The following is a 16800-nucleotide window of genomic DNA, read 5'->3' on the forward strand; positions in this document are numbered from 1 at the left end:
GCACAGTGCAGTGAGGTAGGAGGAACTCGATACACCTTGGTGTAATTACATGCTATGGATCCACCAGAGAAGCAGTACTACGCTAAGCATTGCAGAAGATCCCCGAGCCTAATGCACCCCCACTTCTGTGTGTACATTTCCTGAGTACAAGGCATCAGGAGAAATAATGAATTTGTGTTCCCACTCATAAGGAGCAGTTATCAGTCAATGCCAAAACGTAGTCTTAACAGCTGCTTTCTTTTTTACCCCCCTCCCCAGTAAGTGAAAACGGTGACCATGAGACATGAACACAGTTGTGGAATGAGAATTTTCTCCACTCCGGAATTACCCAGAGGAACTTGGCTGACCCCCGCTGCACACAGAGTAATAATCAGCTGGATTTAGGAGTTTGCAAGGTGTCAGGGGAGCCTTGGTCCATAGGCTGATCAGCAGATGTGATGTGAAAAACACCACACTATTCTATCATTTGCTGTTGCTTGCTCAACTGTGAAGAACTGCATGAGCTCTATTTAAGCTGCTTTCTATACCATTGCCAATCACCATTTTGGACTTGGAAGTGCTATTTTCCTATTGACACTTGCATTATTTCATTTTGCATGCATCCAATGATTATACATAAGCAACATATGTAATCTGCTTATTTTTTAAAAATCCATCCATGCAAAATGGTAAATAAAGTATAAATTCTGCTCTTTTTTTGCAAAATTATAATCATAGCCCATGTCTTTAAAAGTTTAAATTGGTTTCATATAAAGATCAGTGTAATAGGTCTGCATATACTTTATAGAAAACTAGCTTCTATAAAGATTTTTTCACTGTTTACTAGTGAAATGAGAAAAGCAAAGCTATTTATAAAAGGCCTTATGTCGTGTACATACGTTGTCTTTGAAATATTTGTGATTTAGTTTATTGCTTGTAAAAGAGAAATTATATAATTTATTTAGTAAATACTATTGTAAACTATAGTTTTATTGAGAGAAATAAAATATTTTGTTCTCAATTGTGGTAGTGCATTAATTCCAATGGTTTATGGTCTTTATATTTCTTTTATTAATTAAAACGGATACTCCTCCATTTTTAAGATATTCAGGGATCCTAAATAAACGGACTTTCATGAAGGAGAGAAAATTCTCTGGTTCCTGAGAAGACACAGTCGCAGACTGTACTCACCTTGTTCTGGAGACTTTCCCAAATATCCTGGTGTATTAGTCAGCTTTCACTCTGTTTTGCTGTGGTAACAAACAATCCCCGAATCTCTGCATAGGAATCAAGAGCAGCTCCTATCTAGGACATGCCCTTTGTATGGCAGGGGGAAAAAAATGATAGTGAAACTGGCAATGGGAGCTCTTAAAGCTTCTGCTTAGATGTGGCTTACAGAACTTCTGCTCACATGTCACCAGCCAAAGCAAATGATATTGACAGGATAGAGGTCATAGGAGTGGCAAGTATACTTCTCACCAAGGAACTGACTCAGCAGAAAGGGGCGGTGAATATTTTAAGCAATTATTGCTTAAATCTACACAATTTTATTAGTGTCTCAAACAGCAAAGGCTTAAAAGGCTGCCTAATCATACAATGGGGAAAAAAAGTCTTCAGAAAGTAATATGACCAAGACCACAGAAAGACATTCCTGATGATTAAGACGCTCAGTGTAAACTACTTCAAGTCCAAGCAAGCCGATTCTTACAAGCAAACTTGGTATTAACTTTCGTAAAAGTAACACAGAGCCAGGGTTACTCAGTGTAAGTAGTAATTTTGCCTGCAGGGTTGGTGCTGGCAATCTATCCTAGGTTGGGATTTCAACAGGGAATTCTAATGAAATAGACAACTGAGGATTCCTTGCCTCTCTTTCCCTAGTATTCATAGGTGCTAGCAGATACTCTGACTACAGGAGTTTACCGAGCTGGGATCCCCCGCTTCCCCCTCTCCAATTTTAAATCTACCCATTTATCTAACCTACAGACTCTTTCTTGTGCCCTCCCCTGGTGGGATTGATGCCTCTCTATCAATGCCTGAAAAGTAACTTATAATGATTTCTATTATCATGGATTCGTTTTGCCAGTTCTAGTACTCGTATAAATGGAATCCTATAATACATACTATCTGTTTTTTTGTTATTACTGTTCAACACTATGTAAAATTCATTCATTTTGTTGTGTGTAGTAGAAGCTCATATTTTTTTTAAAAAAGATTTTATTTATTTATTTGAGAGAGAGAATGAGATAGAGAGAGCATGAGGGGGGGAGGGTCAGAGAGAGAAGCAGACTCCCTGCTGAGCAGGGAGCCCTACGTGGGACTCGATCCCAGGACTCCAGGATCATGACCTGAGCCAAAGGCAGTCGCTTAACCAACTGAGCCACCCAGGCGCCCAGAAGCTCATACTTAAAAAAAAAAAAAAAGCTCATTCTTTTTCACTGTTGAGTAGTATTCCATTGTATGACTATTCCACAATTTTCGGCTCTATTGCTGATTGGCATTTGGGTAGATGCCAATTTAAAACTATAATGAATGAGAAGGCCCTCCAGACCTCTTCCTCCACACAGCTCCAAGATGCAGACAATTTGACTTCTAGCATCTATACCAGATATGGGAGAACTTTCCATGAGAAATATCACTATCAGGAAGTCGATGACCACCCTCTAATTTGCCTAGGATAGTCTGAGTTTATGCCTGACACTCAGGCATAACAACAGGACATTCTTTTACACTCAAAACTGTTGTCTTTTGGACCACTAAAATATAGTTACCTTACCAAGGGAGAAAGTTTCAAGATAGTAACATTGGAGGTTCCCCAGCAATTGACTCAGCCAAGGTACCCCACAGTGAATTTCAGCTGCAAGCCTTCCCCCACCCCACCACCACCAGTGCTCATAGCATTTAGTCCCCACTCTTAATGAGCAACCAACCAAGGATCACAAAACTTCTCAGGAAATTCTCTGAGGCTGAAATACACCAGCAGAAAATTGGGGACTGGGGGAAACAGGGACTATAGGAAGCAAACTTAGGGATGCCTGGACTGGCTCAGTTAGTGGAGCATGTGACTTCAGCTCAGAGCTGTGGGTTCGGGCCCCATGTTGGGTGTAGAGATTACATGAAAATAGAATCTAAAAAAAAAAAAACAAACTTCAAGACAAAAATTAGCATTACGTCTTTAGAGAAAACAAATTATATATGGCATCTGTGAAATAAGATCAGTATGCTACTACAAAAATGAATATTTAGAAAGCATAAAAGAAAATGTGGAAAGTAAGAGCATGTTGGGAGAAGTCAGAAACTAAGAAAGTGATTGGAAGATAAGGTTGAGGAAATATCCAAATGATTTTAAAAAGGAGACAAGGAATAAAAATAAAATTGAAGACAATTCCACAGATCATATATCCAATGGACTTCCACAAAGAGAAAACAGAGACCATGGAGGTAAAGAAACCTTCAAACAAATAATACAAGAAAATTGCCCACAACTAAAAATACATGCATTTCCAGATTAAAAGGGGCTCCGAGTGCCCAGAAAAATGGACAAAAATGAACCTGACCGTGCAATTTCAAACCACCAGGGATGATCACGAGATTCCATAGGCTTTCAGAAAGTAAAATTTTATATAAAGCTCAAGAGTCAGAATTCAATCAAAGTTCTCAACAGCACCACTGGAAGCCAGAAACTAATGAAGCCTTAAAAATTCTGAGATATATTTTTTTCTAATCTCTAATTCTATACCCTGTGTATCACTTAGGAGTCTCCAGAGAAATAGGAGACACATAGACATAGCTAATAGATTTAAGAAATTGGCTCACATAATTGCAGGAAAAGGCCAATTCAAATGGCAGATTAGCAGGCTGGATACTAAGGCATGAGTTGATAGAAGAGTTGTGAGGCAGAATTTCTTCTTTTCTAGAAAACATTAGCTTTTCTTTGAAGGCCACCACTTGACTGGATAAAGCTCACCCATATTATCAAGGGTAATCTTCTTTACTTTAAGTCAACTAAATACAGACCCTTAACCACATCCACAAATTAATTTTCAGCAATACCTACATCAGTGCTTATTAAATAACTGGGTACTCTACCCTAGGCAAGTTGATAAATAAAATTAATGACCACACCCTGAAAAAACACTTATATGTAAGAGTAGAATAATGTATACAAAAATAATTTCCATCTGCCCTTTATCCAGAAGCTCCAAAAAGATGTGTTTTGCCAAAATGAGAGTATAAACCAAGTAAGAGAAAGCCATGAAAAAGAAAGACATCAGATCCAGTAAATAAGAGATCCAACTCAAGAGGGAGGGGAAAAGAATCCCTAGGATGGAGGTAAAGGGAAATCCCAAGATGACAACAATGGAGGAGATCTAAAAATTACTCAAGATTAGAGGTCAGATGCTCTAGGCACAAGTTCTCCAAGAAGGTGAAGATACCCAAGAGATTTAAACATGAGGGCATAATATTTTAACTCTCCATATCCTGGGACTGATCCTAGAGTTGGAGAAAAAAAGAAAAGGAGGAGGACATTAGAAAAACTGGTGAAATCTGAATAAAGTTTGGAATTTAATTAACAGTATTGTATGAAGGTTAAACTCCTAGTTTGGACAAATGAACGATAGTTATATAGGCTGTTTAGATTCAGAGAAACTGGGTCAAGAGTATACAGAAACTCTGTTCTATCATTGCAAATTTTCTGTAAATCTAAACTTATTCCCCAAAAAATATATTAAACTGAAAAAGAAATGGTCAAAAGATTTAAATAGACACTTCAAAGCAAATATATGGATGGCAAATAAGCACAAGACATTCAACATCATCAGTCATTAGGGAAATACAAATTAAAATTACAGTGAAATTCTACAACACATATATTAAAATGGGGCTAAATTTTTCTTAATTGACAATGACAAGTGCTGGTGAGAATGTAAAGTAATTCTCACTCTCATATTTTGCTGGTAGGAATGCAAAATGGTACAGCCACTCTGGACAAAAAAAAATCCGTTTATTATGAAGTTAAACATACCTTGGTAGTTTCCAGAAGATGACAGCAGAGTAGGACCATAGGCTCACCTTGTCCTACAAATACAACTAGATAACTATCATTTCATCCTAAATACCCCAGAAATCAATCTAAAGACTGGCAGAACAAACTCCACAAGTAAAGATAGAGGCCACATCAAAGAAGGAAGGAACTTTGGAGATATGGCTTGGGAGAGAAAGAGATCATGGTTGCTGTGGTGAGGAGGGAGCTGTGGTCACAGAGAAGGGTGAGAGACAGAGTAGCACACAGGGAAAACAAATCCCCAAAGCAATTGGCTTGGAAAGTGAGAGGGCCAGAATTTCTTGAGTTCTTGTGACCAAAGGAGCTTAAAGCTTGGAGTTTAAAGGTCAGTGGGCTTAGAGGTCACTGCACTGCTCTTGAAGAGAAGGCAAGCCAACAACCTATGGACATACAACATGGAAACAGTGATCTGAAGAGCACCAGGGGCACATAGTGGGGAGGTTAGTCACTCATCTCAGAGCATGAACTGGCCAGCGCCATTTTACTCCCCAACCCCTCGGCATCAGCACAGGACCACCAGCAGGAACCAACAAAGCACCAACACTCACTACCTAACTTGATTATATCGAGTCCTGCCCCCTGCGCTCCAGTGGAACCAGCCATGCCAGTCACACTTGCCTCAGTCCCAGCATGGAGGGAGCCCCTCCCCCAGAAGATGAGCCTCAAACCTCCATTCACCCGACATCTCCTGACCAGAGACTTTCGCAAGGCCTTGGTGCCAGCAGCAGCAGTGGTAGGTCTCATTTCACAAAGAGACAGAGCACGCCTAGTTAAAATGGGCCACATTCAGGCCAGGGACCAAACACCGCCCACAACAGGCAAAAAGAGCCTCTGCAGATGACTGGCATGAAGGGTAAAGCAGCCGGGACATGAGAGCAGAGCTGAGGCAGCATACATTAGAGGCACTCCTGGAAGCACCCTGGTATACAGGGCCCTGGGGAACAGGGGACACTACACAGCAAGGCACTAGAGGAACTCTCCTTCATAAGGCCATCACCCTTGAGAACATGAGACGTAGCTGACTTTCTGAACACACACAAACAGGCACAGAGACAGACCCAAAATGAGAAGACAGAAGAATTTGCCTCAAATGAAAGAACAGGACAATGCCACGACCAGAGATCTAGGCAAAACAGATCTAAGTCACATGCCTGATGGAGAATTTAAAGCAGTGATTATAAGGATACTCACTAGACTTGAAAAAAGAGTAGAAGAGGGGCGCCTGGGTGGCTCAGATGGTTAAGCATCTGCCTTCAGCTCAGGTCATGATCCCAGGGTCCTGGGATCGAGCCCCACATCAGGCTCCTGGCTCGGCGGGGAGCCTGCTTCTCCCTCTCCCTCTGCCTCTCTCCCTGCTCGTGCTCTCTCTCTATGTCTCGAATAAGTAAAAAATCTTTAAAAAAAAAAAAAAAAAGAGTAGAAGATAACAGTGAGACCATTAACACAGAGGTAAGGAATAACATAGCAGAGATAAAGGGCTCAATTAACTAAATGAGAAACACACTTGATGGAATGAACAGCAGGCTGGAAGAAGCAGAGGAACAAATTAATATCCTAGAAGACAGAGTAATAGAAAGTAATCAAGCTCAATAAAAGAGAAAAAAATTATGCAATACAAAAATACACATAGGGAACTCAGTGACTCCATCAAACATAGTAACATTTGTATCATATAAGTACCAGAAAAGTAAGAGAGAGAAAAGGTGGTGGAAAATTTGAGGAGGTAATACTTGAAAACTTCTCCAATCTGGGGGGGAGGAAACAAATATCCAGATCCAGGAGGCACAGAGAACCCACTCCCAACAAAATCTACAAAAGCAAACCCACACCAAGACATATTATAATGAAAATGGCAAAATACAGTAATAAAGAAAAAAATCTCAAAAGCAGCACAACAAAAGTAGACCATTACATATAAGGGAAACCGAATAAGGCTATCTGTGGATTTTTCAGCAGAAACTTTCCAAGACAGAAGGGACTGGCATGATATATTCAAAGTGCTCAATGGGAAAGGAATCCAGATTGGTAAGAAAGAAGTCAAACTTTCACTCTTTGAGGGTGACATGATACTATATATAGAAAACCCTAAAGACTCCACCAAAAAAACTGCTAGAACTGATAAACGAATTTAAGTAAAGTCACAGGATACAGTATCAATGTACAGAATTCTGTTGCATTTCTATACACCTAAAATGAAACAGAAGAAAGATAAATTAAGAAAGCAATCCCATTTACAACTGCACCAAAAATAATAAAATACCTAGGAATAAACATAACCAAAGAAGTGAAAGACGTATACTGTGAAAACTATAAAACACTTATCAAAGAAATTCAAGATGATGCAAAGAAAGGGAAAGACATTCCATGCTCAGAGGCCAGAAGAACAAGTATTGTTAAAATGTCTCTACCATCCAAAGCAATCTACACATTTAATGTAATCCCTCTCAAAATACCAACAACATTTTTCACAGAACTAGAACAAACAATCTTAAAATGTGTATGGAACCACGGAAGACCACAAATATCCAAAGCAATCTTGAAAAAGCAAAGCAAAGCTGGATGCCTCACAATTCCAAACTTCCAAGTTATATTACAAAACTGTATTAATCAAAACAGTATGATACTGGTACAAAAACAGACACATCAATCAATAGAACAGAATGGAAAATGCAGAAATAAACCCAGAATTATATGATCAATTAATCTTTGACAAAGCAGGACAGAATAACTAATTGGAAAAGGACAGTCTCTTCAAAAAATGGTTTTGGGAAAACTGGATAGCAACATGCAGAAGAATGAAACTGGACCACTTTCTTATACCGTATACAAAAATAAATTCAAAATTGATTAAAGACCTCAATGTGAGACCTGAAACCATAAAAATTCTAGAAGAGAGTACTGGCAGTAATTTCTGACAGTGGTCATAACTTTTTTCTGGATAGGTTCACTGAGGCAAGTGAAACAAAAGCAAAAATAAACTATCAGGACTATATTGAAATAAAGCTCACGCAGAGCAAAGGAAACAATCAACAAAACTAAAAGGCAACCTACAGAATGAGAGAAGATATTTGCAAATGACATATCTGATGAAGGGTTAGTATCCAAAACATATCAAGAACTTATACAACACCCGGAAGGAGGAAGAGATGGCAGAGGAGTAGAGGACCCTATTCCAACTGGTCCCGGGAATTGAGCTGGATATCTACCAGACCACTCTAAGCACCCATGAAATCAGCCTGAGATGTAAGGAGATCTGGATCTCTACAAACAGAAGATCGCAGGCAGTTGGTTTCGAGGTACGAAGCAGGGAGCCATGATTCTATGGGCAGATACCGAACGATGAACAGCAGTGGGAGGGAGCCTGGCCATGGGGATCCTGCATCGCCAGTGAGTGACAGCTTCCCATGCTGGGGACGGGGCACAGACTCACAGACTGGTAGCGGTGGGGAAAGGACTTTAGGGCAGCCCCCGGGACGGAAACCTGGACCAGCAGGGCCGTGCGTGCGAACTAGGGGCGGCTGGCGTTCTAGAAGCACAAAGGGCAGAGACGTGCCCTGACCTGGAGGCGAGGACTGGAAGCACTGCGGAGGGGCGCACAACCCAGGAGGCTGCTGTTTATAGCACCACAGACAGAAATGGAGATAGTGTGGCCGGGAGAGCTCACTGAAGAACAGACTGCGGTCTCTCTGCTCTGAGGCAGAGGGTTGGAAACGGTCTCTTCTGCTCTGACTCTTGGAAGAGACGCGGAAAGCCACCAGGGAAAGCCGCCAGAGAACAAAAGTCCCCAAAAACCAGTTTTCACTGAGCCCATCCCCTGCCACAGGGGGCACGGCAACTCTCCCCAAACAGGGTTGCCCGAGTAACAGCGCAGCAGGCCCTTCCCCCATAAGACAGGCTGGGAGAACAAGAGGCCAGCAACCCTAAGGCCCTAGAAAATAGGTGCATCTTGCTTGGGTTGTGGTCAATAATTTGGACTCTATACACTCCCTCAACCACCCATCAACAGAATGACTAGGAGGAGGAACCCCCAAAATAGGAAAGACTCAGAGATTATGATTTATGCCACAGATTTACAAATGGATTCAGATATAACCAAGATGTTGGAGATGGAATTCAGGTTAACAACTGTGAAGACAATAGCTAGAATGGAGAAATCAATTAATGGCAACATAGAGTCTCTAAGGGCAGAAATGAAAGCTGAACTGGCAGAACTTCACAATGAATCATGGAACACTACATCAAAAACTAATGATGTAATGTATGGTGATTAACATAACAATAAAAAATTTTAAAAAGAAAAAAGGAAAAAAATAAAATGCTATCAATGAAGCCAATCTAATCTAGATAATCTAATAGCTAGGGTAAGTGAGGCAGAAGAACGAATTAGTGATCTGGAAGACAATTTAATAGATAAAAAGGGAAAAGAGGAGGCCAGGGAAAAACAACTCAGAATCCATGAAAATAGAATCAGAGAAATAAGTGACACCATGAAGCATTCCAATGTCAGAATTATTGGAATCCCGGAGGGGGTGGAGAGAAAGAGAGGACTAGAAGATATATTTGAGCAAATCATAGCTGAGAACTTCCCTAATCTGGGGAAAGAAACAAACATTCAAGTCCTAGAGGCAGAGAGGACCCCTCCCAAGATCAAGGAAAACAGGCCAACACCCCAGCATGTAATAGTAAAACTTGCAAATCTTAGAACCAAGGAAACCATCTTAAGGGCAGTTAGGGGGAAGAGATTCCTTACGTACAGAGGGAGGAACATCAGAATAACGTCAGACCTATCCACAGAGACCTGGCAAGCCAGAAAGGCCTGGCAAGACATATTCAGGGTACTAAACAAGAAGAACATGCAGCCAAGAATACTTTATCAGGCAAGGCTGTCACTGAGAATGAATGGAGAGATGCAGAGCTTCCAACACCGGCAGAAGCTGAAAGAATATGTGACCACTAAGCCGGCCCTGCAAGAAATATTAAGGGGGGGGGTCTATAAAAGGAGAAAGACCCCAAGAGGGATATACAACAGAAATTTACAGGGACAATCTATAAAAACAAGGTCTTCACAGGCAACATGATGACAATTAATTCATATCTTTCAATAATCACTCTCAACGTGAACAGCCTAAATGCTCCCATAAACCGGCACAGGGTTGCAGATTGGATAAAAAGACAGGACCCATCCATATGCTATCTACAAGAGACTCATTTTGAACCTAAAGATACATCCAGACTGAAAGTGAAGGGATGCAGATCCATCTTCCATGCCAGCAGACCTCAAAAGAAAGCTGGGGTAGCAATTCTTATATCAGATAAATTAGATTTTAAGCTAAAGACTGTAGTTAGAGACACAGAAGGACACTATATCATTCTTAAAAGGGTCTATCCAACAAGAAGATCTAACAATTGTAAATATCTATGCCCCCAACATGGGAGCAGCCATATACATAAGCCAACTGTTAACCAAAATAAAGAGTCATATTGATAATAATACGTTAATTGTAGGAGACCTCAATACTCCACTCTCAGCAATAGACAGATCATCTAAGCAGAAAATCAACAAAGAAACAAGAGCTTTGAATGAAACACTGGACCAGATGGACCTCATAGATATATACAGAACATTGCACCCTAAAACAAGAGAATACTTATTCTTCTCAAGCACACATGGAACTTTCTCCAGAATAGACCACATACTGGGTCACAAATCAGGTCTCAACCGATACCAAAAGATTGAGATTATTCCCTGCATATTCTCAGACCATAATGCTTTAAAACTGAAACTCAATCACAAGAAAAAATTTGGAAGAAATTCAAACACTTGAAAGCTAAAGAACACTCTGCTCAAGAATGTTTGGGTCAACCAGGAAATCAAAGAAGAACTTAAAAAATTCATGGAAACCAATGAGAACGAAAACACATCGGTCCAAAACCTATGGGATACTGCAAAGGCAATCCTAAGGGGGAAATACATAGCCATCCAAGCCTCACTCAAAAACAGAAAAATCCCGAATTCACCAACTAACTCTACACCTGAAAGAACTAGAGAAAAAGCAACAAACGATGCCTAAGCCACACATTAGAAGAGAAATAATTAAGATTAGAGCAGAGATCAATGAATTAGAAACCAGAAACACAGTAGATCAGATCAACGAAACTAGAAGTTGGTTCTTTGAAAGAATTAATAAGATCGGTAAACCACTGGCCAGACTTACCCAAAAGAAAAGAGAAAGGACCCAAATTAATAACATTATGAATGAAAGGGGAGAGATCACGACTAACACCAAAGAAATAGAAACAATTATTAGAAATTATTATCAACAACTACATGCCAATAAATTAAGCAATCTGGAAGAAATGGATGTCTTCCTGGAAACCTATAAACTACCATGACTGAAACAGGAAGAAATTGACAACCTGAATAGGCCAATAACCAGTAACCAGATTACAGCAGTGATCAAAAACCTCCCAAAAAACAAAGTCCAGGGCCTGATGGATTCCCTGGGGAATTCTACCAAACATTCAAAGAAGAAATAATACCTATCCTCCTGACGCTGTTTCAAAAAGTAGAAACAGAAGGAAAGCTTCCAGACTCATTCTATGAGGCCAACATTACCTTAATCCCCAAACCAGGCAAAGACCCCATCAAAAAGGAGAATTTCAGACCAATATCCCTGATGAATATGGATTCCAAAATCCTCAATAAAATCCTAGCTAATAGGATCCAACAATACATTAAAAGGATCATCCACCATGACCAAGTGGGATTTATCCCCAGGATGCAAGTGTGGTTCAACATTTGCAAATCAATCAATGTGATAGAACACATTAATAAGAGGAGAGAGAAGAACCATATGGTCCTCTCAATTGATGCAGAAAAAGCATTTGACAAAATACAGCATCCTTTCCTTTTTTTTTTTATACATTTTTTAAAGTTTTTATTTATTTATTTGACAGAGAGAGAGATAGCGAGAGAGGGAACACAAGCAAGGGGAGTGGGAGAGGGAGAAGCAGGCTTCCCACTGAGCAAGGAGCCCGATGCGGGGCTTGATCCCAGGACCCTGGGATCATGACCTGAGCCGAAGGCAGACGCTTAACGACTGAGCCACCCAGGCACCCCTACAGCATCCTTTCCTGATTAAAACCCTTCAGAGTATAGGGATAGCGGAAACATTCCTCACGTTCATAAAATCCATCTATGAAAAACCCACAGCGAATATCATCCTCAATGGGGAAAAGATGAGAGCCTTTCCCTTAAGATCAGGAACATGTCAAGGATGCCCACTCTTGCCATTGTTGTTCAACATAGTACTAGAAGTCCTAGCAACAGCAATCAGACAACAAAAGGAAATAAAAGGTACTCAAATTGGCAAAGAAGAAGTCAAACTCTCTCTCTTCGCAGATGACATGATACTTTATGTGGAAAACCCAAAAGACTCCACTCCCAAATTACTAGAACTCATACAGCAATTCAGTAATGTGGCAGGATACAAAATCAATGCACAGAAATCAGTTGCTTTCTTATACACTAACAATGCAACTGTAGAAAGAAAAATTATTAGAGAAACAATTCCATTTACAATAGCACCAAAAACCATAAGATACATCGGAATAAACCTAACCAAAGAGGTAAAGGATCTATACTCTAGGAACTACAGAACACTCATGAAAGAAATTGTAGAAGACACCAAAACATGGAAAAATATTCCATGCTCATGGGTCAGAAGAATAAACATTGTTAAAATGTCTATGCTACCCAGAGCAATCTATACCTTCAATGCCATCCCGATCAAAATTCCAATGACATTTTTCAAAGTGCTGGAACAAACAGTCCTAAAATTTGTATGGAATCAGAAAAGACCCCGAATCGCCAAGGAGATGTTGAAAAAGAAAAACAAAGCTGGGGGCATCACATTGCCTGATTTCAAGCTATATTACAAAGCATTGATCACCAAGGCAGCATGGTACTGGTACAAAAACAGACATATAGACCAATGGAACAGAATAGAGAGCCCAGATATGGACCCTCAACTCTATGGTCAAATAATCTTCGACAAAGCAGGAAAAAATATGCAATGGAAAAAAGACAGTCTCCTCAATAAATGGTGCTGGGAAAATTGGACAGCCACATGCAGAAGAATGAAACTCGACCATTCTCTAACACCATACACAAAGATAAACTCAAAATGGATGAAAGACCTCAATGTGAGACAGGAATCCATCAAAATCCTAGAGGAGAACATAGGCAATAACCTCTTTGACATCGGCCACAGCAACTTCTTTCAAGATACATCTCTGAAGGCTAGTGAAACAAAAGCAAAAATGAATTTTTGAGACTTCATCAAGATAAAAAGCTTCTGCACAGCAAAGGAAACAGTCAACAAAACAAAGAGGCAACCCACAGAATGGGAGAAGATATTTGCAAATGACACTACGGACAAAGGGCTGGTATCCAAGATTTATAAAGAACTTGTCAAACTCAACACCCAAAAAACAAATAATCAAGTCAAAAAATGGGCAGAAGACATGAACAGACATTTCTCCAAAGAAGACATACAAATGGCTAACAGACACACAAAAAAATGTTCATCATCATTAGCCATCAGAGAAATTCAAATCAAAACCACATTGAGATACCACCTTACACCAGTTAGAATGGCAAAAATTGACAAGGCAAGAAACAATAAATGTTGGAGAGGTTGTGGAGAAAGGGGAATCCTCTTACACTTGGTGGGAATGCAAGTTGGTACAGCCACTTTGGAAAACAGTGTGGAGGTGTCTCAGAAAATTAAAAATAGAGCTACCCTATGACCCAGCAATTGCACTACTATTTACCCCAAAGACACAGATGTAGTGAAAAGAAGGGCCATATGCACCCCAATGTTCATAGCAGCAATGTCTGCAATAGCCAAACTGTGGAAAGAGCCGAGATGCCCTTCAACAGATGAATGGATAAAGAAGATGTGGTATACAATGGAATATTACTCAGCCATCAGGAAGGATGAATACCCAACTTTTACATCAACATGGATGGGACTGGAGGAGCTTATGCTAAGTGAAATAAGTCAAGCAGAGAAAGTCAATTATCATATGGTTTCACTTATTTGTGGAACATAAGGAATAGCATGGAGGACATTAGGAGAAGGGAAAAATGAAGGGGGGGACATTGGAGGGAGAGATGAACCATGAAAGACTATGGACTCTGAGAAACAAACTGAGGGTTTTAGAGGGGAGGGGGGTGGGGGATGGGTTAGCCAGGTGATGGGTATTAAGGAGGGCACGTACTGCATGGAGCACTGGGTGTTATATGAAAACAATGAATCATGGATCACCACATCAAAAACTAATGATGTACTGTATGGTGACTAACATAATATAATTAAATTAAATTAAAAAAAAAAAAAAAGAACTTCTACAACACCCAAAACACAAATAATCCAATTTTAAAAATGGGCAGAAGACATTGTTCCAGACATTTCTCCAAAGAAGGCATACACATGGCCAAAACACACATGAAAAAATGGTCATCATCACTTATTAGGGAAATACAAATCAAAACTACAATGAGGGGGGCGCCTGGGTGGCTCAGTTGGTTGGGCGACTGCCTTCGGCTCAGGTCATGATCCTGGAGTCCCAGGATCCAGTCCCGCATCGGGCTCCCTGCTCAGCAGGGAGTCTGCTTCTCCCTCTGACCCTCTTCCCTCTCGTGCTATCTCTCATTCTCTCTCTCTCTCAAATAAATAAATAAAATCTTAAAAAAAAGAGAGAGAAAAAAAGCGTATCCAAAAAAAAAAAAAAACAAACTACAATGAGGGGTGCCTGGGTGGCTCAGTCATTGGGCGTCTGCCATCAGCTCAGGTCATGATCTCAGGGTCCTGGGATCGAGCCCCACATCGGGCTCCCTGCTCAGCGGGAAGCCTGCTTCTCCCTCTCCCACTCCACCTGCTTGTGTTCGCTCTCTCGCTGTGTCTCTCTCTGTCAAATAAATAAATAAAATCTTTTAAATAAATAAATAAATAAATAAAACTACAATGAGTAGAGGCACCTGAGTGGCTCAGTCGGTTCAGTGTCCGACTCTTGATTTTGGCTCAGGGTCATGAGATCAAGCCCCACAGGGAGCCTGCTTAAGATTCTCTCCCTCCGGGTATTATGCTGAGCCAAATAAGTCAATCAGAGAAAGACATGTATCATATGACCTCACTGATATGAGGAATTCTTAATTTCAGGAAACAAACTGAGGGTTGCTGGAGTCAGGGGTGGGGTGGGAGGGATGGGGTGACTGGGTGATAGACACTGGGGTGGGTATGTGCTCTGGTAAGCGCTGTGAATTGTGCAAGACTGTTGAATCTCAGATCTGTACCTCTGAAACAAATAATGCAATATATGTTAAGAAAAAAAAAAGAACAAGAAGAAGATAGCAGGAGGGGAAGAATGAAGGGGGGGAAATCGGAGGGGGAGATGAACCATGAGAGACGATGGACTCTGAAAAACAAACTGAGGGTTCTAGAGGGGAGGGGGTTGGGGGGATGGGTTAGCCCGGTGATGGGTATTAAAGAGGGCACGTTCTGCATGGAGCACTGGGTGTTATGCACAAACAATGAATCATGGAACACTACATCTAAAACTAATAATGTAATGTATGGTGATTAACATAACAATAAAAAATTTAAAAAAAAAAGATTCTCTCCCTCCCTCTGCTCCTCTCCCCACTCTGTCCCACTCAAAAACAAACAAACAAAAACACAACAAACCTAGGATATATCACCTCACACCTGTCAAAATGGCTAAAATAAACACAATAAATAGCAGATGTTGGCAAGGATGTGGAGAAAAAGGAACCCTCTTTCACTGTTGGTGGGAATGCAAACTGATGCAGCCACTATGGAGAATATTATGGAGGTTCCTCAAAAAATTAAAAATAGAACTACCCTATGATCCACCAATCACACTACTGGGTATTAACCCAAATACAAAAACACCAATTCAAAGGGATACATGCACCCCTATGTTTATAGCAGGATTATTTACAATAGCCAAGATATGGAAGCAGCCCAAATGTCCATCGACTGATGAATGGATAAAGATGTGGCATGTATGTACGTGTACACACACACACACACACACGCACACACACAACTGTTTTTCAGCCATAAAAAGAATTAAATCTTACTATTTTCAATGACATGGATGGAGCTAGAGAGCACAGTGCTAAGTGAAATAAATCAGTCAGAGAAAAACTAATACCATTCATATGATTTCACTCATGTTTAGAATTTAAGAAACAAAATAAACAAGCAAAAGGGAAAAAAAAAAAAAGCACAGAGACAAACGAAGAAATAAACTCTTAACTATAGAGAACAAACCGATGGTTACTAGAGGGGAGGTGCATAGGGAGATGGGTGTCACAGGTGATGGGGATTAAGGAGTGCACTTGTTCTGATAAGCACTGGGTAATTAAAATAAAAACTTAAAAAAACATACCTTTATCAGGTGACCTAGAAATTCAACTCTTGGTATTTCCCTCAGAAAATTGAAAATTTATGTTCACATAAAATATACAATGGGGAAATAGTCTCTTCAATCAGTGGTGCTGGGAAAACTGGAGAGCTCTATGTAAAAGAATTAAAATGAATCACTTTCCTACACCATACACAAAAATAAACTCAAAATCGATCCAAGACCTAAAAGTGAGACCTAAAACCAGAAAACTCCTAAATGAAAACATAGGCAGTAATCTCTCAGACAATGGCCTTAGCAAC

At 40.2% G+C, this 16800-nt stretch overlaps 1 protein-coding gene across 6 annotated transcripts in view; it reads left to right on the forward strand.

Annotated features, from left to right (window-relative positions):
• PIP5K1B (phosphatidylinositol-4-phosphate 5-kinase type 1 beta) overlaps nt 1–1000 on the forward strand; it is a 295831-nt gene extending 294831 nt beyond the window's left edge. For all 6 annotated transcript variants that reach the window (XM_078061785.1, XM_078061784.1, XM_078061781.1 and 3 more), the window contains one exon: nt 259–1000. In XM_078061785.1, coding sequence (XP_077917911.1) covers nt 259–265 — 7 coding nt within the window. In that variant the 3' untranslated portion in view covers nt 266–1000. The remainder of the gene's footprint in view (nt 1–258) is intronic.
• The last annotated feature ends 15800 nt before the right edge of the window (nt 1001–16800 follow it).

This window comes from Halichoerus grypus, chromosome 14 (genome assembly GCF_964656455.1).
Source record: "Halichoerus grypus chromosome 14, mHalGry1.hap1.1, whole genome shotgun sequence".
Lineage (NCBI taxonomy): Eukaryota > Metazoa > Chordata > Mammalia > Carnivora > Phocidae > Halichoerus > Halichoerus grypus.